The sequence below is a fragment of the Mya arenaria genome, chromosome 3, assembly GCF_026914265.1.
Source record: "Mya arenaria isolate MELC-2E11 chromosome 3, ASM2691426v1".
Lineage (NCBI taxonomy): Eukaryota > Metazoa > Mollusca > Bivalvia > Myida > Myidae > Mya > Mya arenaria.
The window spans coordinates 79,196,270-79,220,635 of record NC_069124.1 but is presented as its reverse complement, the minus strand read 5'-3'; the positions used below and the strand labels follow the sequence as shown (position 1 = coordinate 79,220,635).

The following is a 24,366-nucleotide window of genomic DNA, read 5'->3' as shown; positions in this document are numbered from 1 at the left end:
GAATTACGACCCTTCGTTATTTATTTCTATATTATGGAGAATGACATAAAGTTGTAACTCTTTAACCATTTGGTCATCTTCAAACTTCATCAGATGTTCGGGCAATATGCGCAGTCGACTAAAGGAAGAATTTTGTGTTCTGTCCATTTGTACACAGTTATGGCCCTAATAACAGTTTTCCTGTATAGGGGATAGTAGTAAAAAAAGCTTGAGGACTTGCTCAGATGTTCACATATTACATGTAGGTTCAGTTATGTTCGTATAACCATAAAGGCGGGATTTGTGCTGTGTTCTTTTTTACCAGAATAACGCCACTCGATACATTTTGAATGGTGAACTTTTTGAAGGATTTGCTTCTTTCGAAGGATTTGCTTCAAGCTTTTAAAGACAGCCAGTGACCATGTGCAGAGTACATTTTAATCCTGAAATCGATATTCAGAGCTTGTAACGGATGTAAAAAATGTTTTGTTTTTTCTCGGAAAGAATCCGAGCCCCTTTACGATGCTATGTGCATGAATCCCTCGCCCTCTAACTGACCCCGATGATTTTTTTTTTTCAGGTTTATCAATCATCTGCTGTTATAACCCCTGTTAGTTGGAGAAATATGACAAATGAAATTGTTTTTCTATTAAGATATAAAAAGATAGTTGATTATTGCATTTCATCAATAACATGGAGAGCATAGCGAATATACAGAAATTTGACGACACATGAAGCTTCTGGATTTACATAAAATTCAAATGTGTATGGTTCAAGTGAAACCGTACTTTATTAGAAGCATTGCCATTTTCTCCTAATAATATGGAGTCTAGTGAAAACTATATGCTGGTCGCTGACCATGACACAATTTACTTTCAAATATTTGTTTTAACCCTATAGACACACTTTAAGTAGAGACACCGTCGTTTCAATGTTTCGTGAGTCGAAGGTTTAGTGTGTTCGAGTCTGAAATTAATGCTAACTTTATGAAACACTGTCTGACTATGAAGCAATTGTCACAGGATGAGGAAAATGTGCAGTCTGATCGGGGCTCGAAACCGGGACCCCTCGCTGACAGCAAATGCGCCCTACCGACTGAGCTACCGGACCGCTTTCTCACCCTCAAAAGGTGCCAGGACATTACGGACCATGGACATATCGGAGCATATTTAGGGACATAATGGTGCATATTTGGGGAAATTACGGACCATGATTTATAATTTTACTTACAGTTTGTTTTAACTTTGTAACGTACCATATTTGTGGACATGACGGACCCTGATTAATAATTTTACTTACAGTTTGATTTAACTTTATAACGTACCATATTGCGGGACATTACGGACCATGATTTTTTTTTTTTTTTACTTACCCAAATATGGTTCGTAATGTTCATAAATTTGGTCCGTTATGTCCATGGTCTATTATGACGGTATAACCTCCTCAACACCTGAATAGGAAGACATATTCTATAGTTTATTAACAATTATTAAAGGACATTTTCTGCTCCAGATTAAGTTTGCTTTGAATGAGAAAAAAACGCTTTTAAAAAAAACCCACGATTTTGAATTAAATATGGTAGAATGGATTATTTTCGTGATATTGGGGCCGGGTAATACGTAGTCTAAAATATTAGACCTGTTATACGGGATTCCAATCCTTAACGTCGTGAAGGATTTGCCATATCAAAAATCGTAACGTAAATCCGTCAACGTAGAATAATTTGGACTAGGTAATACGGCCGGGAGGGATTGGGAAATACTACCGTCCCCTTTCTGGAAGCGGGCCGTTTGATACGGTTCATTTAGTATTTGCGTATTCACTGACATTAGGCATTGTGTCCCATGGCTTCGTATAAGGTATTCAAGATGACCCTGTATGCGTTCCGAGTACATCAATATTTAATGCGTATAACGTACGGTACGAAATATGGACGGGAAATAATATAACCAAACATGTACAATAGGGGGTTGCAGGTCAAAACGTCCCCAGGTTAAAACGTCCTACCGTCAAAACGTCCTACCATCAGGCTCAAGATCCGGATGTGAATACAGAAACAAAGAGTGCTTGTGTTCAAGTATCAATATTTTATTAAAATTGAATGAAAAAGAAGCAAAAAATGTTCTTTTTGCAGAGAACTTGACTGAAGTTGACACTCTATTGCAGAAATTGATAGTTTTCAATGTAAATATTGGAAAAATCATAGCTTGTGGAAGTCTGAAAATTAGTTGTTTGTAGCCGATTGACTCCCTGGCGGAAGGGTTATGTATTTGAACTCAATTTTGACAGTCGGGTCAATGGTTAACATGGTGTTTTCTTGTGATTATATTTTGTGTCTTGAATTGTTCTAGAGATGCCATGTCCTTGTTTTTCAATTGGGGTGTGTATAAAGTCAAAAGCCAGGTTAGTGTCTATATGAAACATATAGTAAAAATAACTGTGGTCTCACGCCATCAAAACGTCCCCATTTTGGTCAAAACGTCCCCACCAAAAGTCAAAACGTCCCCACCAAAAGTCAAAACGTCCCAATTGGCTGGTCAAAACGTCCCCACCGGAATTATTGTTTAATATATATGTTAAAATAAAACTAATAAATGATTTATTTATTTTTTATTTCAGCAAATCATGTGATTACTTATGTGATTGGGACATCCAGTACCGGGCGAAACAACAGGCAATTATCATGGGCGACACACCAGGCTCTGTCCTTTTTTTGTATTACATATGAAATAATACTATTTATTTACTTTGTTTGTTTTTTTCTTTTAATTTCTTTGATTTACCTTAATAAAATAAGGAAGTGTGATCGCAGTTTGTAGCTTATAGATAATTATGTATCATTCAATGAAAGTAGGCGATGTGTTTGATGTACGTAATTGGATGAAATGAAAGAAGTTTGAATTAGTTTGTTGCAATAATTAGGTACCATGGCCTTTAATTGGAAAGTATATCAGCAGTTTGCTGCAATAAGTGTGACAATTGTTAAATGTGTTCCTTATAAATCCCTTCCTTTGGGATATGCGTCATACCTAGCCCCCATCTCTGGTGGGGGTGGTTTAGGAAACTAACTAGTGAGAAATCTGTCATTTAAAAAATAAATAAAATTTCTCACTAGCTAGTTGTTATAATGCCAAGGATACGTTGTAAATATAAACAATTACTATTGTAAAGAATTTTAAAATTTAGACATCTTTCTAAAAAAATGTAGGCTGAGCCTAAAATGTTTGTATAGATGTATTTGAAGTGTTTGATTTTAATGCGTATGTGATAGATACTTAAGATATTATTTAAATATTGAATTTTTAACCAGAGATTTATACATACTGTGTAGGAATATTTTTATATATACAGTCCAAAGCACCCACGCTACGATTAAAGACGAGATGTTGTAAATGTTATTAAATCTGTGGAAATACTGTAAAACGTAGCGTGCTCGCCGAATGGGTATAACCCGATGGCGAGGGTAAATAAGCTCCCCCCCCCCCCCCCCCCCCTGCGTCATACCACTTATGACCCTCGTTACAGTAATATTCACGTGATTTATCATTGAGATTATAAAGGATAAACTATAAATTGTATCTTGTAAATGTGTTGTATATCTGGACATTATATAGTTATTTGTGTTTGACAATGTCTGGTTTCAGAACTCAGTCTTCGGAAAATACAACGAAAATCAACTCGGTCGATGCAGTCGAGGCTGTTAAGTGCGTGGGACGCCTACACTGCCGGCGACATATAAACTTCAGGGCTCCTGAAGAAGGTGTCAGTCATATATGGTCATCGAGTTCTAAGAACAGAGGAGGTTGAGGATGAGGACTAACTGCTTATTTATTGTCTGCAATATGCTAGTGTTATAAGTTTTGTTAATAGCGTATTATAGTAAATGATTGTACACATCTTTTCATTATTGATAATATTATATTTCCTGTCAACAAATAGATAAAGTATTATTATATTCTTATCATTATCGTTATTAATATATTGCGTATTATCAAATAAATAAAGTATTTATAATTGTAGTCAATGTTAGTAAACTTATTGTCATTATTGTTACAAATATAATTCCTGACATCAAATAAATATTTGGGAAGTTATTACTTCTTGTTTTTAATTAATCATAAACATTGAAGTTGATGTATAAATTTAAAAAAAAATGGGGACGTTCTTGTGGACGTTTTGACTAGGCACTGGGGACATTTTGACCATAGGACGTTTTGACTGTAAATCTTATTAGGGTGTAACTTTATAGAAAACAAAATGGCCACAATAACAATATGTGACAGACGGGAGGAAGGAAAAAACACAAGAAATAAACTGCCTGGTGTAAATTTAGACCAAAATGTGAAAAGTTTTAAAGAAGCAATCAGTGTTTGCAGTTCCTCTCCACATTCCTACGGTATAATTATTGCTTAATGATTGCTACCTTTTTTTGACGTTTCAGCAGGTTACACACCACTAAATATCAGAAACTAACTGTGTCCTTCAAAAGTCTTTACATTGTAAAAGAAAGCTAAATGATAAATAAATATCTTCTTTAAGTTATAAAGACCATAGTCATTTGATTACATGCCTACAGATTTTTTTTTTAAAAACAGTGCCCTGAGAATGCAGTCTTTACACACTACTATTATCTTTATGGAGCGCAACCCCAGATTGCCAATATACACAACACTATTATCTAAATCCTGCCACTGTGGCAGGGAATTTGTAAAATTTTGGGATATGGCCATAACCGAAGGAAAAATTTGTGGCCCAATCCCTTTGCATGTTCTTTTTATATGAACATTAGCATTGTTCATTGCACCGGTAATCTTTCTTTGTTGTTTTCTTCATCATAAATTGTGTAATTGTATCATCAGAACAAAACAGAACATAATTTTATTTGACGTACAGTACACTCCACGCGGAACTACCACTTTCCGTTTTCCTCGGCGGATTTTGGTCATCGCGGACACGACATCCAATTGATCATAATCCTCTTTCCTCTGCGTTTTTACTCGTTCACCCACCGAGGCTGATCAGTGGCCCGTACATTTACAATCGCCGCGTTACTCGGAGGTAAAAACACCGCGCAACTCGGAGGAAAACCGATAAGAATCTCCCACTGTATCTAATTTTGTTTAATTTATTTGATAATTTTTGCTACACCCGTAATTGTTTATAAAAATAATTTATTTCGCGTACCTAATTTTCGGACACCCAAAGGACATCAATCGTAACTTTCACACTTACCAAGTTTCACAGACGAAGATTATTGATTTTCATCTTTTATCCTGGCTAGATTACCTAACCATATAGTACACCACTGTGACAAGTTAATTAGTAAATACCCATCTTAAACAATGTATTGCATGTAGAAAGAGAGAGTGTGAAATATTTATTGGAGGATTAAATAAACAACAATGGCAATCAAGGGATTAAGAAAACAAAGACATGACATTTTTGTAAAACAATCTGCCAATAAACTTTAAAACTTATACCACACTTATAGACTGTATGAAGCAATTATGTACAGTTATACTTATTGAATCATCAATAAAAGTCAACACATTCAATGATATAGGTAACTAATTAGTGTGATGAATTTGAAGTTGGAAATGCAATACTCCAGTTACATTCGAAAACACCACTCAGACACATTAATCCTGCATAACAATATACATGCTCTCCATGAGATCCTCGTAAAACTGTGAGTTATGTGACGTCACACAGAGTGACTGTTTGATCTAAAGCCGATAGAATGTGTTATTCATTTCAATGCATGTATAAAATGGTGTTTAATGGGATTTTAATTACCTTGATGAAGGATTTAAACTCATATGCGTTATAAATAAGTTTAGAACCATTGATAAGTACGGATAAATGAGACAGATGACAATAACAAACACAAACGCACGCTATGGTATATCTTTTAATTACATAATGTGAAAAACAACAGTTGTTTGACGATGCTGATGAAAATTTACAATAATTGTTTTTTAAAGAAACTTTCTGTACTTTGAAAAATTAATTATCTAATTATTTAATACTGTATTAACAGAAGCAATGTACTGTAGTAGCTATGCACAAAACGCGGAGTTCCGCGATTAGGTCAATAAATCGATACGATCGCTGGCGCTATCGGCAATAAAACCCTCCATAGAAAACGACTAACTCGGTGCAACTCGGCGAAATTTAGCGAGGAAAAAGGTTGCGTACTCGGCGGAAATCCGCGATAAATTAAAAACGCCTCCGAGTCACCGAGGAAAGTGGAAAGTGGTAGTTCCGCGTGGAGTGTACTGTATACCAACAAGGTACATAGTCATAGAATATAAATGCATTATCATGCAATAAATAGGTTTAAATCAGGAAATTTTTGAACATCCGCGTGGTCAGAAGTTTTTCATCTTAAAATCTTTCCTAAAAGATCCCGCAAGTCAATTTGTGATATTATGGGAAAGGGGTTTAACTGATGTGACAGGGTAAGAAAAATGTGATGGGAAAAACTTGTGGCCCACTCCCTTTGCATGTTCTTTTGATATGAACATTAGGATTGTACATTGCACTGGTCCTCTTTCATTGTTGTTTTCTTCATCATAAATTGTGTATTGTATCATCATGCAATAAAATATGTTTAAATCAGAAAATTTGTGAACATGTACGTGTCAGAATTTTTAGGCACTTAAAATCTTTCATAAAAGATCACGTGAAGTTACTAAACACTGCTTTTATGTACCTTATGGCTCTTACTCACGATCAGTAGCATGCTATTAAACCTGCTTTGTAACATAGCTGCAATGCCTGCATGGTGAGTGCAAATAAGCCATTAATGGCTTGTCACAAACTCTTAAGCATGTTCATGTGAAAAATGATGGCTGATGCCTAAATATGAACTGTTTCCCAGGAAATTAAGACTTCAGGGTTAGATTGTCATCATTGTATGTGTCTGCCTTTTCATTTGAACAGTGTTTGCTACTGGTCTCTCAGGGGATAACTTTTTGACCAGAAAACAGACTATTAAATAACTTTGAGTAGTCTAAACGAATAGACATTCAAAACATGATTTCCCTAAAGGATTTGCCATATAAAAAAAATTGTCCACATACAATTATTTAGACGAAGTGTCTGAGCTACGGTACAAATAATTGACAAAGTAATGTACAAATATCTGACACACAAGTTCTTCCACATTTTACTAGTATTAGTTTCATTTCTTACACTCAATTTTAATGCTAGCTCATGAGTTATTATTATTTTATAGTATCACATATAGATAGATGGATAGATGGTTAGGGATGGGATGGGATGGGGTGGTATGGGATGGGATGCAAATGGATGGGATGGGATTAGATGGGAAACAACTCTGAAACTCCAATTTTGGGAATATTATCCCATTTCATGTTAAATTTCCAGATGAAAATATTTTTGAAACCATAGTTACAAGACATGAAGCTGTCATGGAGGCTTCCATATAATTTTTTTTTAGTTTAATGAAAAAATCTGAACACATCCAGTGGATTTGAACTCTCCGCTTTCGCACCAATCAAATTTGTTTCCAAAGATTCGTACCTTTTTCATACCATTGTTTTCCATACTGAATTACGCAAAGGAGTAGAGTCTGTGGTTAAAATTTAGGGTCTTTCGGGTCTACAGAACCATACATATTATTTTGTTTGGCCATATATATGTTTGCATAATCTTTTTTTTTTTTTAAAGAAATATATAGCGATACATTGTCAAAAAAAGGTGTTCATGCACACCATTCATCAAGTAAAACATATTAGATAAAGAGAAGGTACACATGATTAAGATTGTACATGTACCGTATATCAATCATGAAGTGTTAATATAAAACATAAAAATAAGATAGTGACTATTGAGAACTGTTTAAATAAAAGCCAACAGGGCTTCATTCCCCCTTTAAGTGAGTTTTATTTGTGTGATTTGGAAAATCATAGACTAAAATACTTAGGGAATCAATGATATTCGACTCCTACAGAAGGGCTGAAAAACCCATGTCATTAATTAGTCTAGATGACATTGGTAGTTATCTTTGAAGATGGATATATGAATAAACTAAAAAGTACACATGTACTAATGTGTGACTTTTAGAAAGCATGTTTTTATGTTTATTTGCAAACAAACTGTTATTAAACTGAACAAATCATGTTTCCTGAAATGTCAATCAGTTATACTTGAGCACACCCAAACACCATTAATTTGCAGTTTCAGTGCTATCTGTCAGTTCATATTTCAGAATTTTGACATGTGATACTTAAACATTCATCACTAGTGATCTTTTTATGATCCCCATACATAAATTGTCTAAAATGTTTTTACTGGAGTGGCCTATGGGTTAAATAAACAGTTTTGACTGACTGCCGGATGGAATGTGGGTAAAAACTGGAAGCTGCAATAAGTTAACTAAAATAAGTTAATGAAAATTAAAATGTGGATAAAGGGCCATAATGCCCCCCCCCCCCCCCCCCCCCGAATTTATCATTTTGATTATCAACTTTTACAAGAAGTGATTATTATATGTTTGTTATAATGATGAAGGCAAACAAATATTACTATTAGGGAAATGGAAGAAATAAAAAAATATATGTAAGTATTGAAAGGCATGACAGTGTGTGATAAGAAAAGGATGATTTTTAAAATACTTCTGTACATGTGTATGTACAAAATGGTAAAGGTTTTCAAAGCAATAAATATTTGTTAATACATTTTTTCGTACTTTTGCCTTAAAATTATTTTTTATATTTTGCTAACTTGGACTTGCTAAAAAAATCTCCCTGAATACTATCAAAGTAGAAGATTATGCATTTCTTTTCTTATTTTATTGTCGGATAAAACATGTGGTTGCTGTCATATGGCTAAGAAAATAGTGAAAAGACTCAAATGAACACTTTTTGACGAGATAATGGTCTTAAAAAAGAATAAAAGCTACATATTATATTGTGTTTTATTGCCTTAATATAATATTAGTTTTGCTTACATTTTCAGATAGTGTTTATTGTTACATTTCCAGATATTGTATTGTGTATTGTTACATTTCTAGATATTGTATTGTGTATTGTTACATTTCTAGATATTGTATTGTGTATTGTTACATTTCTAGATATTGTATTGTGTGTTGTTACATACCCAGATATTGTCATTTGTATTGTCATATTTTCAGATATTGTGTATTGTGGCCAATGTCTGAAAGAAGATGCTTCCCTCTGTTCATATGGAATCCATTCTGGATCTACTGTGCATCTGTTAGCAAAGCAAGAACCCTTCAGTGATGATGTTAGTGATAGTAAAGGTGAGTCCATGTATGGTATAGTTTCAACATACACTTTGATGAAGTTTGTTAATGGCAAGCATACTATGTTTGTATTCACTGTATTTGTTATAACTTCAAATAACTGGTTGTTCTTAAAATGAATTAATATTAACAAATCCACCTTTCTATCAGTTAATCATTGCTATATTGGGTCTATGAAATTGAGTATGGGTGTGTGCTATTAAAATATGTTGCTATTCTATTGGACACTTCAAGCGCATGTCTTTTTAAGAAGCCCAGTTTGCTGAAAAAGAACAATATTTCATGAACCATTCATGAACCAATCTGCTAAATTTCATGACCAGTCATGTGTAGAGTCATAAGTATGAATTGCTGACACTTGTCACATTACCTATCAACTAGATGGTTGGCAGCGTCTAAGTTTGTGACGAACAGAGATCAATTTATGTCACAGAATCTGCAAATAGACCCATGAAAAAAAAGCTTGCCCGTTTGGACATTTACAGTATTTATACCATACTGTTAATGTATAACTATTTTAATAATTCTTGACGACCTGATTTATTGAATTGTTTTTAAAAGTGGCACAAATAATCCTTTTCTTGTTGAATATTACAGATTGTGTATGATTATCGTTTTTTGCTGTCAAAAGTGAAAAGGCATAAAAATGCCAAGTTATTAAAAAAACAAATAATTATCATTACCTATTTTCATGCGTGAAAGAATATGGCAAATAAATAAATAAATATTTATGAAAATAAGCACACATTTTATGAATTATTCACTAGTTATTTGTTTAAATGGAAATACAGCAATAAGTTTTTTTCCATCAATATCTGATCAAAATCTTGAGAAAAAAATAAACAACTATTTTAAAGACTTTGAAAACATGGTCATTGCAGTTTTATAATGTATATATAACAAACCTTGTTATAAGCATATACATGTGCGAGGTGCTACTAGAACACTTAATGTAATCGTTCGATTATTTAAAAAAAAAACACTCTTCCTTCCTAAATGTATGTTTCAAATGTTTGAGGTGAAATTATTCATATAACCCGGTAAATATACAAAAAATTGACAAGACAATGTTTATGTAAACCACCTTTTGACTATCAATGTTTATCATTACAGCTCCAATCCCAAAAGAAAAGATCAAACACCTGATAACTCTCCTACAAAGTGCACTCAAAAACCCAGCATATAAATCAACAGTGAGTTTATCTGTACTTGATTTAATGATATACTCCTTTGCAGTGTAAAGGAGGCAATGTTATTTATTGTTTCGATGAAAATGTTTATGTTCATTGTTTGTACTTTTGTTTGTATATATGCTATAGGTATCTAAGCAATATTGAAATTAATGGTTATTGTGGTAGAAAGATACAATGTTGAATAACAGCTTATTTTGATGCATACTACTAATTTTAATATTTTCAATTGCTTAAAGTCTGAGCTATACTTTCAGTATGTAGCTCTACTGGCCAAAGGCCAGAAGAGCTTATGCGATGGTAATGTGTACGTAATATGTGCGTCTGTAAACAATTGCTTGTGAACACGATACAGTCTTCAGTTTTTACTGAATCTGGATGACACTTGTACAGTATCTAGATATCCATTAAAGCTCGGTTCCTTTCGAAAACCAGCCAGATCTGCCCATGCATGCCTAGATTATGGGCCTTGATAGTATAAAAAAATGCTATTGTGTAAACAATTGCTTGTGAACACGATACAGTCTTTAGTTTTGATTGTATCTCGATGAAACTTGTACAGCATTTAGATATCCATTAGAGCTGGGTTCCTTTCAAAAACCAGCCAGATCTGCCCATGCATGCCTAGATTATGGGCCTTGATAGTATAAAAAAATGCTATTGTGTAAACAATTGCTTGTGAACATGATACAGCCTTCAGTTTTGATTGTATCTCAATGAAACTTGTACAGTATTTAGATATCCATTATATCCATTGAAGCTCGGTTCCTTTTGAAAACCAGCAAGATCCGCCCATGCATGCCTAGATTATGGGCCTTGATAGTATAAAAAAATGCTATTGTGTAAACAATTGCTTGTGAACACGATACAGTCTTCAGTTTTGATTGTATCTCGATGAAACTTGTACAGTATTTAGATATCCATTAAAGCTCGGTTCCTTTTGAAAACCAGCCAGATCTGCCCATTCATGTCTAGATTATGGGTCTTGAAAGTATAAAAAAATGCTATTTTTAGCAGTCTATTTTTAGCCAAGTCTACATGAGTGAAGTCTATTTTTAGCCAAGTTTACATGTTAAGTCACAATTGGTTGTGAATGTTTATTCAAATTATGCCCCTGGGGTCATTACTGGCCACGCCCCCGGGTTCACAGGTTTGGTATACTGAAATTGGGAAATGTTAAAAACCTTTTTGTCTGAAACAGCTATGCAGAACAAGGCTTAATTTAGTGGTCCACTACCATGGTTGTTCAAATATGCCCCTTGGATCAAAACTGGCTCTGCCCCGAGGGTCACAAGTTTTCTAGAGACTTATTTAAGAAACATTTTCAAAATCTTCTTGTTTCAAACCACGAGGCCCATACCTTTGATATTTGTTGTGGAGCATCATATGATAACCGTTTACCAAAACATTTGAAATTATGCCCCTTGGGCAAAAGCTGGCCCCACCCCTTTTGACTTTCTTTTTAATTTTTAAAGCTACAGCAATGAAATTTTGACCATATGTACAGTTTTGCCAAAACGAGCATCAATGTTATCCGCGTAAGTCCTTGACTTTGACGTTTTGACCAACTTTTTTATTTTTAAAGCTACAGTAATTAAATTTTGACCATGAGTACAGTTTTGAGAGCAAATATTTTTACCCTCAGATTACCTTTACTTGGCACATATTAAAATCTGCTTACAACACTTTCTGTCCTCAGATGTTGAACGTGCAGCGTTTTCAGCTAACCCAAACACAAAAAGTGAACTATATATCTGTTGCCTATTACTCATACGTACATGCTCTGGATTGAAAATGAACACAAGAGCCATGCCAGTAGAGGATAGGCCCTCTTGAGCCTCTTGTTATTATACCCCCGACAAACGAAGTTTGAAGGGGGTATTTGGATTCACCCTGTGGTCGGGCGGTCGGTCCGTCGGTCGGTCCGTTGCAATTTACCTTGTCCGGAGCATAACTTAAAAACTACTGCATGGAATTGGATTAAACTATACAATGAGCATAATGAGAGGAAGTGCAGTGTACAATAACCATAACTCTATTCTTGCTTATTACTGAATTATTGCCCTTTGTTACTTTTTTTGTCCGGAGTATAACTTGAAAAGTAATGGATGGAATTCATTGAAACTTCATACAATAGTAAAGCACAATGAGAGGAATTGCGTTGTTCAAGAACCATAACTCTACTTGAGCTTATTACTGAGTTATTGCCCTTTATTTGTTGTTTTTTGCTGTCAATTTTTTTACCAGACATTTACTTGCAAACTACTAGATGGAATTTATTAAAACTTCATACAGTGCTAGATCATACTGAGAGGGAGTGCAGTGTACAGGAACCGCAATTTTATTTCAGCTAATTACAGAGTTACTGCCCTTTGTTTTTTTTCTTGTCTGGAGTATAACTTGAAAACTATAGGATGGAATTCAATGAAACTTCATACAGTGATAGATCATAATGAGAAGGAGAGCAGTGTACAGGAACCACAATTATATTTCAGCCAATTACAGAGTTAGTGCCTTTTATTTGTTTTTTTTTGCTGTCAATATTTTTTCCAGACATTAACTTGCAAACTACTAGATGGAATTTAATGAAACTTCATACAGTGATAGATCATAATGAGAGGGAGTGCAGTGTACAGGAACCGCAATTATATTTCAGCTAATTACAGAGTTACTGCCCTTTGTTGTTTTTTTCTTGTCCGGAGCATAACTTGAAAACTATTGGATGGAGTTTAATGAAACTTCATACAGTAATAGATCATAATGAGAGGGAGTGCAGTGTACAGGAACTGCAATTCTATTTCAGCTATTTGTCTCCGTGGCCTAGTGGTTAAGCGTCCACCTACGGAGCAGGAGGTCGTGGGTTCAATCCCTGGCCGCGTCATACCAAAAGATGTTAAAAATTGGTACAAGTAGCTCCCTTGCCTGGCGCTTGGCATTTAAAGGGTAGTGCTTGGAAAAGTGGTGTACTCAGTACTGGTTTAACCCAGGAAAGTTGTACCCCGTGCATCGGTGCTTTACACCGAGCACGTAAAAGAACCAAGGGGTCTCTTCGAAAAAGAGCTAGGGTATCGCACCCGGACTTCCTTGTATCCCACCACTGTCTCTTCAGCGTGCTGTCCCTTCAGCAAAAACAAAGGACCCCGTTGGAAATAAGTGCTTGCACTTTCACGGGTTATCCTTGACCGCAAGGTCTAAAGAAATACATACATACATACATACATACAATTACAGAGTTACAGAGGAAGTGTAGTGTACAGGAACCGCAATTCTATTTTAGCCAATTACAGAGTTATTGCCCTTCGTTAATTTTTTCTTGTCCGGAGCATAACTTGAAAACTACCGAATGGAATGTAATAAAACTTTAAACAATGGTACAGCACAATGAGAAGGAGTTCAGTGTACATGAATCACTACACTATACTAGCAAATTACAGAGTTATTGCCTTTTTCTGTGTGTTTGTTTTGTCAAACTTTTGTCCGGACAGTAAGTTGAAAACTACTAGATGGAATAGCATAAAACTTCATACAATGATAAATCATAATGAGAGGCGGCGTTCGGGGGTATTAATCACCTTTAGTGATAGCTCTAGTTTCAAACTGGCAAATAAATGTTGATAAGCAGAGGAACGTAGAATCTTAAATATATATGTTTTCAGGTTGAGACTATTTTCTCTACACCGGACCAACTGCATGATGTGATCAATGCTGTCCCCGGCCTCAATGCCAATCCTTCAACACTTAGTAAGCCACACATTTAAAAATTATTAAGTGAAAAGGCTTAGCCCTTCTCTACTTTTGACCATTAAATATTTTGTTATGCATAACAAACTAACACATTTCATGAGACTCTGTTTGAGAATAAGAAAAAAAAGCTATTGTGTTTTATTTCAGACTTGTTCATGGACCAAGAACTTGTCAGTGTGCTTGCTCATCCAGGGAACATAAGGAGGTAAGTGTGTTGACCAACAGACTCACCTAGAAAAGGGTGTTAACCAACATACTCACTGAGGTAAGGATGTTGGTCTGTTGGACTGTTGGTCGTCCAACAGACTCACCAACCTAAATATGTTGACCACCAGGCTCACCAAGGTCGGGGTGTTGATTAACAGAATCTCTGAGGTAGGTGTGTTGACCAACAGGCTCACCGAGGTAGGTGTGTTGACCAACAGGCTCACCGAGGTAGGTGTGTTGACCAACAGGCTCACCGAGGTAGGTGTGTTGACCAACAGGCTCACCGAGGTAGGTGTCTTGACCAACAGGCTCACCAAGGTAGGTGTGTTGACCAACAGGCTCACCGAGGTAGGTGTGTTGACCAACAGGCTCTCTGAGGTAGGTGTGTTGACCAACTGGCTCACCGAGGTAGGTGTGTTGACCAACAGGCTCACCAAGGTAGGTGTGTTGACCAACAGGCTCACCAAGGTAGGTGTGTTGACAAACTGGCTCACCGAGGTAGGTGTGTTGACCAACAGGCTCACCGAGGTAGGTGTGTTGACCAACAGGCTCTCTGAGGTAGGTGTGTTGACCAACTGGCTCACCGAGGTAGGTGTGTTGACCAACAGGCTCACCAAGGTAGGTGTGTTGACCAACAGGCTCACCGAGGTAGGTGTGTTGACCAACAGGCTCACCGAGGTAGGTGTGTTGACCAACAGGCTCTCTGAGGTAGGTGTGTTGACCAACTGGCTCACCGAGGTAGGTGTGTTGACCAACAGGCTCTCTGAGGTAGGTGTGTTGACCAACTGGCTCACCGAGGTAGGTGTGTTGACCAACAGGCTCACCAAGGTAGGTGTGTTGACCAACAGGCTCACCAAGGTAGGTGTGTTGACCAACAGGCTCACCGAGGTAGGTGTGTTGACCAACAGGCTCTCTGAGGTAGGTGTGTTGACCAACAGGCTCACCGAGGTAGGTGTGTTGACCAACAGGCTCTCTGAGGTAGGTGTGTTGACCAACTGGCTCACCGAGGTAGGTGTGTTGACCAACAGGCTCACCGAGGTAGGTGTCTTGACCAACAGGCTCACCGAGGTAGGTGTCTTGACCAACAGGCTCACCAAGGTAGGTGTGTTGACCAACAGGCTCACCGAGGTAGGTGTGTTGACCAACAGGCTCTCTGAGGTAGGTGTGTTGACCAACTGGCTCACCGAGGTAGGTGTGTTGACCAACAGGCTCACCGAGGTAGGTGTGTTGACCAACAGGCTCACCGAGGTAGGTGTGTTGACCAACAGGCTCACCCAGATAGGTGTCTTGACCAACTGACTCACCGAGGTAGGTGTGTTGACAAACTGGCTCACCGAGGTAGGTGTGTTGACAAACTGGCTCACCGAGGTAGGTGTCTTGACCAACTGGCTCACCGAGGTAGGTGTGTTGACAAACTGGCTCACCGAGATAGGTGTCTTGACCAACTGGCTCACCGAGGTAGGTGTGTTGACAAACTGGCTCACCGAGGTAGGTGTCTTGACCAACTGGCTCACCGAGGTAGGTGTGTTGACAAACTGGCTCACCGAGGTAGGTGTGTTGACCAACAGGCTCTCTGAGGTAGGTGTGTTGACAAACTGGCTCACCGAGGTAGGTGTCTTGACCAACTGGCTCACCGAGGTAGGTGTGTTGACCAACAGGCTCACCGAGGTAGGTGTGTTGACCAACAGGCTCACCGAGGTAGGTGTGTTGACCAACAGGCTCACCCAGATAGGTGTCTTGACCAACTGACTCACCGAGGTAGGTGTGTTGACAAACTGGCTCACCGAGGTAGGTGTGTTGACAAACTGGCTCACCGAGGTAGGTGTCTTGACCAACTGGCTCACCGAGGTAGGTGTGTTGACAAACTGGCTCACCGAGATAGGTGTCTTGACCAACTGGCTCACCGAGGTAGGTGTGTTGACAAACTGGCTCACCGAGGTAGGTGTCTTGACCAACTGGCTCACCGAGGTAGGTGTGTTGACAAACTGGCTCACCGAGGTAGGTGTGTTGACCAACAGGCTCACCGAGGAAGGTGTGTTGACAAACTGGCTCACCGAGGTAGGTGTGTTGACCAACAGGCTCACCCAGATAGGTGTCTTGACCAACTGGCTCACCGAGGTAGGTGTGTTGACCAACAGGCTCACCGAGGTAGGTGTGTTGACCAACAGGCTCACCCAGATAGGTGTCTTGACCAACTGGCTCACCGAGGTAGGTGTGTTGACAAACTGGCTCACCGAGGTAGGTGTGTTGACCAACAGGCTCACCGAGGTAGGTGTGTTGACAAACTGGCTCACCGAGGTAGGTGTGTTGACAAACTGGCTCACCGAGGTAGGTGTGTTGACCAACAGGCTCACCGAGGTAGGTGTGTTGACCAACAGGCTCTCTGAGGTAGGTGTGTTGACCAACAGGCTCTCTGAGGTAGGTGTGTTGACCAACAGGCTCTCTGAGGTACGTGTGTTGACAAACAGACTTACCGAGGTAGGTGTGTTGACCAACAGGCTCACCGAGGTAGGTGTGTTGACCAACAGGCTCACCGAGGTAGGTGTGTTGACCAACAGGCTCACCGAGGTAGGTGTGTTGACCAACAGGCTCTCTGAGGTAGGTGTGTTGACCAACTGACTCACCGAGGTAGGTGTGTTGACCAACAGGCTCACCGAGGTAGGTGTGTTGACCAACAGGCTCACCGAGGTAGGTGTGTTGACCAACAGGCTCTCTGAGGTAGGTGTGTTGACCAACAGGCTCACCGAGGTAGGTGTGTTGACCAACTGGCTCACCGAGGTAGGTGTGTTGACCAACAGGCTCACCGAGGTAGGTGTGTTGACCAACAGGCTCACCGAGGTAGGTGTGTTGACCAACAGGCTCTCTGAGGTAGGTGTGTTGACCAACAGGCTCACCGAGGTAGGTGTGTTGACAAACTGGCTCACCGAGGTAGGTGTGTTGACAAACTGGCTCACCGAGGTAGGTGTGTTGACCAACTGGCTCACCGAGGTAGGTGTGTTGACCAACAGGCTCACCGAGGAAGGTGTGTTGACCAACTGGCTCACCGAGGAAGGTGTGTTGACCAACTGGCTCACCGAGGAAGGTGTGTTGACCAACAGGCTCTCTGAGGTAGGTGTGTTGACCAACAGGCTCACCGAGGTAGGTGTCTTGACCAACTGGCTCACCGAGGTAGGTGTGTTGACCAACAGTCTCACCAAAGAAGGTGTCTTGACCAACTGGCTCACCGAGGTAGGTGTCTTGACCAACTGGCTCACCGAGGTAGGTGTCTTGACCAACTAGCTTACCAAGGTGGGTGTGTTGACAAAATGGCTCACTGAGGTAGGTGTGTTGACAAAATGGCTCACTGAGGTAGGTATGTTGACCAAAAGGCTCACTGAGGTAAGTGTGTTGACCAACAGGTTGACCAAAGGTACGTGTGTTGACAAACAGGCTCACGAAGGTAGGTGTGTTGACCAACAGGCTCACCGAGGTAGGTGTGATGACCAAAAGGCTCACTGAGGTAGGTATGTTACAAACAGACTCACAAAGGTAGGTGTGTTGACAAACAGACTCACCAAGATTCATTGAGTTAAGTGTTTTGACCAACAGACTCACCGAGGTAAGGGTGTTGACCAACAGACTCACCGATTGCTCTTATATTTGACCTAAATAGGGAAGGGCACTATTGTTTTTGGCAAAAAGTGCAATTTTTAAATTTACAATGTATCATTGCTTATGCATATGAAAGCACAAGCAAAATTGAGTATTTAGCTTAGTTTTTATTTTGACCATAATAATTAGCAAAAATCAAAAACCTACACATTTGAACAAGGTACAACAATTAAAATAAGAACATTTATTTAATATATTTACAATTATATATATTTTTTAAAACTATATTTTTTTAATTTTATATCCTTTTGCTTTACTTTTGTATATTTTCCATACCAGATTGTTGGAGGCCCACCCATGTTTTGGAGAGCTGGCGGAGGTGTTGTGCGAGCGTGTAAAGGAGGCAGGAAATAGTGGAAACTTCACCACACCCTCGTCAGGGTCCTACTCCATTGATAATATGTCTGATGATGATGAGGATGGACCATCAACGGTAGCATGCATTTCTTAATACCAGAACACTTCTGATAAATTACTATTACCCCACTTTTAAGACCAACATTTGATCCAGGCGGTATATTTCTGCTCATTTATTTAGCAATTAGCAATGAAAAGCCAGTAGTTTATGCTGGAAAAGAACATTAATCTTATTGATTAAGCTATTACACAATGTATAAGTGATTTGTGATAGAAGAACTTATATTTAATACTATTATTTTCCCTGAATTAAATTGCTTTAAGTGTTATAAAATTTTAAAATCAAATAGGAATTGAGTGTATTTTTAAATTCATAATTCCAAAAATTAATGAATAGTGTTCAGTAGCTTTTATCTTCGTAAGCTATCCCTTCAATTTGATACGCAAACCTCAAAGCAGATTAAATAACTAAACACATAAAAAAGAAAAAGATTAATCAGACATAAACATAGTAATACAACTACATTTAACTATATTTCAGTAAATTACTAGATATTGCCCTTTTGTTACTTTTTTCTTGTCCAGAGCATTACTACTGGATGGAATTTAATTCAACTTCAAACAAATATATAAAGCACAATTTGAATAGAGGAAGTGCAGTGTACAAGAACCTTAATTCTATCCACAGCATTTTCAATTTCAGGTAGGATTTCTTATTATTTCACTGCCATTTCCTATGAGGGCGGTGTTCGGATTATTAATCACATTCAGTGACAACTCTTGTTCATTTAGTGCTGAATATTTTATGCTGTTGAGTTTTGTTGTGCTTCTAAATAACAACTTGAAAAGTTGTTGAATACATAACAGATGTACAGACATCTTATGTTTTAACATGAATTAATAGAAAAACTGACTAATGTTTATTAATTTTTGTTATTTAACTATTTCAGAGCGGTGGGGGCCAGGCAATTACAGCCAACCAGCTGGCAGCAGCTCTTGCAGCAGCTGCAGGGGGAAGCGCTGGGTCGCCCTCGGCCCAGAGTCAACCCATCTCCAACAACATGATCACACAGGACTTCTTCCAACAGGCCATTCTACAGGCACAGTCTACTATGACCGTACGAACAGTTCCTTAACACTTTAGAAGTTGTTTTTTTGTCCAATTATCTTTAAAGGAAAAGATCGGTACCTTAATAAAATCCTACTCAGTCAAAACTGTTTTGAAATTAATGAGATTAGTCATGTGAAAATTTGCTATCAGAGAATTTGGAAAGCATGTGACTATTTGAGTTGTAGGTTTATTGAGAAAAACATAAAATAATAAATTAAAAAATTAACATGCAGTTTTTTTGGCATACATAAATTCTTACAGAGCATGAAGAGTTGAAAGTGACATTCAACAATTAAAATACATATGTTCAAATGCATTGTTAAAAGACAACAACGACAAATATGTATGGCTACAAAATTACTTAACAGGAAAACAATTTCTTCTTCCAATTTAAATACATGTTTTTGTATAACTATAACTGTTCATGAAGAGGCCCACGTACATTGTATCATTGTTTCCCATGCAGGGCCAGATCCAGCAGATGCGTGAGATGGGTATCACAGATGAGAACGTTGCCCGTCAGGCACTCCAAGCCACCAACGGAGACCTCCAGGCTGCCATTGACCTCATCTTCGGCGGAGAGTTTTCATGACCGCTAAAGCATGTTCCATTCAGTAACGGCTGTTTATTTAGTGTGTTAACATTGGTCATTCATGATGCTATTACATGTATGTGTGTTCTTGACCAATTATAACATGTCGGACAACTAGTTCTGAATATGAAGGTCAATTTGAGATACGTTTTAAATGCCATTGGCCAAAGTTAATTGTTGCATAATTCTTGTGTAAATTTTGGAACAAATCTTTTCAAATCAGTTAATTCATTGATTTGCATAAAATGAGTATGATTCCAGTTCGCTTTTTCAAGATGTAATTTTAATTCAACCGGAATGGTGTTTCCTACATAAACAAGGAAAGTCTTCACTTGGCCTTGTAATGATAACCTGCGTAATTCTAAAAATGTTTCTGTGTAGTCCCCTGTTTGATTAAATATAAATATCACAGCGATTTTGTTACTGTTCCTCCTTGCTCCTCTTGCTCTCTGGAAGCTATCAACCCGCAATTCCTGCAGTAATCTTGGAATATTTTTGCTTTGTGAATAAGTAATGATATTTTTCATATCGGAGGCACTGATGTGTGCAGATAAATCCAAAGACTTGACGTGCTCACACACGTGATTAAGAATTCCAGATCTTACGTTATAAACACTGTTTGATGTTGCCTTTATCATGGCTGATATTGTGGATATTGTCTTGCTGTTGGCCTCTGTTCCGACAGAATGTCCGTCATAAACATACATTACATCAGTAGGCAGGGTGCCCCCACAGCGGCTTTTCTCTGAAATACATAACATTTGCTGTACATAATTTCATTTTGTCATTAATTTCAGGTTTTTTTGGTATCTTTGCTGTTTGACCTTGGGTACATATACAGTGCGGCTTACTTGAAAGTCATTGATAAAAGGTGTGCTAAAGAATAATAATAAGTAATTGCAATACCTTGGTCGTTAATATATTTCGGAAGTTTGGTGTCTACATGTCCGCATACTTTTACTGCAATAGTGCTGCTAATGTCCGGCAGTGCGTGGAAGTTGTCCAACGTGAGCACTGACTGGATATTATCCTCGCCTGCCATTGTGAGGAGTTCCACAGTGTCCACCTGATCTCCGATACCGATAACAACCATACGCACGCCCATGTCCTTTAACGCGCGGGACTCTTGTTTGGTTAGCTCGGGGTCGGCCGACTGTCCGTCCGTCAGAACGATCACTACACGGTCCACGTACAGCCGTGAGTGCGTCTTAAAAATCCCTCGAACAAACTGAAGGGCTCTTCCAGTGTTCGTGCCACCTGTTAACTGGGGCGTGGCTGCTATCCGCGCCTCCATATTCTGGGAACTGTATGCATTGTTCAATGGAATAACTACATTGACATCGTCACTGTATGATGTAAGGCCAATTCTTGTGCCAGAAGAACGGGTGTCAAAGAATGCCATAACTGTGTCGGTGAATTCTAGCATTCTACGGAAGTTCGGTGACGAAATGCTGCTTGAAGCATCCACTAGAAACATCACGTCAGCTGCTTTCCCCGTGCAGGCTAAAACAACAGATTTCTATAAAACGCCAAGGCAATCGATATCATAAATGCTATTATATTCCACAAAATAGTTCTTGGGGCGTGGTAATAGACCAAGTTTATTGTACAAAAGGCCTCAGGCCCATACATAAATATAAATGAGTGAACTTCTCGGTCGGTCTGCTGGGTTTTATTACGATATCCGGACAAGTATACCTATAAGGGTCGACGAATTTAAAGTTTAGTACACAGGGTTAGCATCTCAGATTACAGAGAGTATATCTTTGGTTACAAACTACCACTTTTCGACTGAGTCATTGCTGCCCCATCCCCCCGCCCCTACAACGTAGAAAACCCAAAAGGTGTCCGACAAACATCTCGTACAATGGCTGACGAGTTTAAATACCTTTTGGAACAACACATCTTTACCGCCATATAAAACAGGTCCAGTTCGACGTTTGTTTCTAACCCGCTTTTTTAAAGGTGTCCTCTTTTCAACTTAGTTTCTATTTTGCTACATGGGTTTAATACGGGTCAAATTCGAGTTTAGTTTCAATTTACCAATGTTTGACGGAGCTAGGCAAACTTTCTCCCTGAAACTTAGTTATAAGAGATTTAGAGACTGTTTGTGCTATTGTGGTTAAGAACAATTACATGATTCACAGATAGCATGATGACTTATCAGTGTTACTTTATCATGTACTTACATTGTGTCGCAGCCTCTTTCTCATATTCTGTGTTGTTTGATAGATGGTCGAGTTGTATTTCTGAGAAAAAGAATAAATCACATTAATTTTATATTGAAAAACTTTATTTTTTGGCAAAGAAAAGGAGAAAAAATAAGGGAAACACGCTCGAAGAATACCAGAATAGAGTAAAACTGCGATCGTTCGAACAGGCGGTAGTTCTAGAACTGGCAAACGGTCGAGGTAGAGGCCTAGGTGCCGACCATAATTCCTCCTTTTTTCATATAAAATATACCGACGATGGATTGAAACCCGTATATAATAAATTAAAAGAACCTTGAAATAGTTCGGCTCAAAGATTATAGGTTATTAACATAGATATTAGTTATGATACATTTTCTTGTTTGATATACATTATTATGTGGTATAGAAATAGTTGCATTTTTCTACCTTTGCATGTGACAGTGGAAAGCATTTCCTCGATGTCGCTGAGCAGTGAGAAGTCTTCCACCGTAAACACGAGCTTGCTGTCGAGGCTGTCTGTATCGTACATGCCCGTGCGATCCACGAGAGCACGTCTGTCGCTTGCGATATCCTGCAGCTCTCGGCGGTCTGGCCCTGCACCAACCCCGACCGCAACCAGCTTTATCCCGAGACTCCGAGATATTGACGCTTCAATAACAGTCGCATGATTGTCGACGGAGTTGCCGTCCGTTATTATGATATTTATCTGAGCGCTGTTTTCACGAACATTTTTTTCCGACAGGATGACCTCCCTAGCGTGTTTTATTGCTGCCGATGTGTTGGTCGACCCTCCTCTGTACCGGATGTTGCCTACTGCGGCAATAAGCGCCGTCTTGTCATCAAAATCGTCGAATTCTATGTCGTGTATGACGTCAGATCCAAACGTTAAAACGGCGACGCGCACTTCCTGCTTTCCAATGCTAAAGTGCGAGATTATACGCTGAACAAATGCCAGCTGTTGGCGGAAAGAGCTCTCGTGGATACTGAAGGACGTGTCCAGGGCAAAGACAATATTGGCGGACGCGTTTGTACAAATGGCACCTATAAATATGAAAATAAATCTTAATACGAGTATAACGATCGAACATTAATGTCGAAAAAACACACACAATGACATGGCTTAGACCATGCAGTTTAAAGATAAAGACACTTAAATCAATTGCTATTCCGAGAACATAACTCACCGTTTTTTGACCAATTTCTCACCATATTCGCCTGAAGAAGAAAATAGAGTGATGGCAATGGCGATTTACTGACTTTGAGAGATTTGTCATAATACTAATGAATGCCTATCGAAAAATCTTTGATAAACGGATAATTTAAAATTCATTAAATTATACCACATCAAAGAGACCGCATCAACTCACTGAAATGTATACGGTGAAAGAAAAAGCATGACAACTATTTCTGCTTACTCCTTTACTGAATTATTAAATTTAAACGTGATGTTATTTTACTCACTTGGATAACTGACGTCTGAAGAAAATATATCCATATTAATGTTTTCCACTCCATAGTTTCAGACTTCATTCAAAGTTCACTTTCACTTGAATTGTAGCACCCGTACCTGATATTCTCACAGTGGTTATGTTCAGAATATTCTAGCGGTATAATTATGTCCTCCTTTTATCAGGCAGTTTTGTTTAAGGAATTTCATCCGGGAATTTTTTCAAATGAATCACTTGAATGAGTACTTAGCATAGCTATTTCATTTTTACCAAAACAAGAAAAGCCATGCTTTCTCAATCGCAGATAAGCACGCATTTGACATTTAAAACCGACTATCATTTTCAGTGAGTATTACTGCAAAAACGTTAGTCTTTTCGACATTAGCAATTGTGTTTATCCTTGCTAAAGATAAACTCATTAGGTGACCAATCTTTAGTATCGGGTATCATATCCCACATGTTTACTGTTTTCTGTGTCAGGTGACGTAGGAGTTAATTAATTGATGGTGGAACATGCGTTATAAGATGTCTCTTATTATTTTATTAGTGACGCAGATTCCTGTCTTATCAGTATTAGCTGTATAATTGTGGTTAGCATTCTAC

General features: G+C 38.3%; 2 protein-coding genes and 1 long non-coding RNA gene across 3 annotated transcripts; 2 read left to right on the top strand and 1 right to left on the bottom strand.

The window, feature by feature from the left end:
- The first annotated feature begins 2,248 nt into the window (after positions 1-2,248).
- Positions 2,249-2,725, top strand: LOC128227332 (uncharacterized). Its single transcript, XR_008259796.1, has 2 exons — positions 2,249-2,382; positions 2,599-2,725. It is a non-coding gene; the product is annotated as an uncharacterized LOC128227332 (long non-coding RNA).
- A 1,503-nt stretch (positions 2,726-4,228) lies between these two features.
- On the top strand, positions 4,229-20,288 carry LOC128227322 (ubiquitin-like protein 7). The gene is made up of 8 exons (XM_052937728.1): positions 4,229-4,375; positions 9,140-9,268; positions 10,385-10,464; positions 14,118-14,202; positions 14,353-14,410; positions 18,343-18,496; positions 19,371-19,538; positions 19,998-20,288. The coding sequence occupies exons 1-8, from the start codon at positions 4,237-4,239 to the stop codon at positions 20,121-20,123; spliced, it is 939 nt and encodes a 312-aa protein (XP_052793688.1). The 5' UTR covers positions 4,229-4,236; the 3' UTR covers positions 20,124-20,288.
- Position 20,289: 1 nt separating this feature from the next.
- On the bottom strand, positions 20,290-23,911 carry LOC128227314 (collagen alpha-6(VI) chain-like). Its single transcript, XM_052937719.1, has 6 exons — positions 23,777-23,911; positions 23,500-23,530; positions 22,742-23,356; positions 22,313-22,372; positions 21,030-21,626; positions 20,290-20,868 (listed from the first exon to the last, which is right to left on the bottom strand). The coding sequence occupies exons 1-6, from the start codon at positions 23,843-23,845 to the stop codon at positions 20,294-20,296; spliced, it is 1,947 nt and encodes a 648-aa protein (XP_052793679.1). The 5' UTR covers positions 23,846-23,911; the 3' UTR covers positions 20,290-20,293.
- Positions 23,912-24,366: the final 455 nt, after the last annotated feature.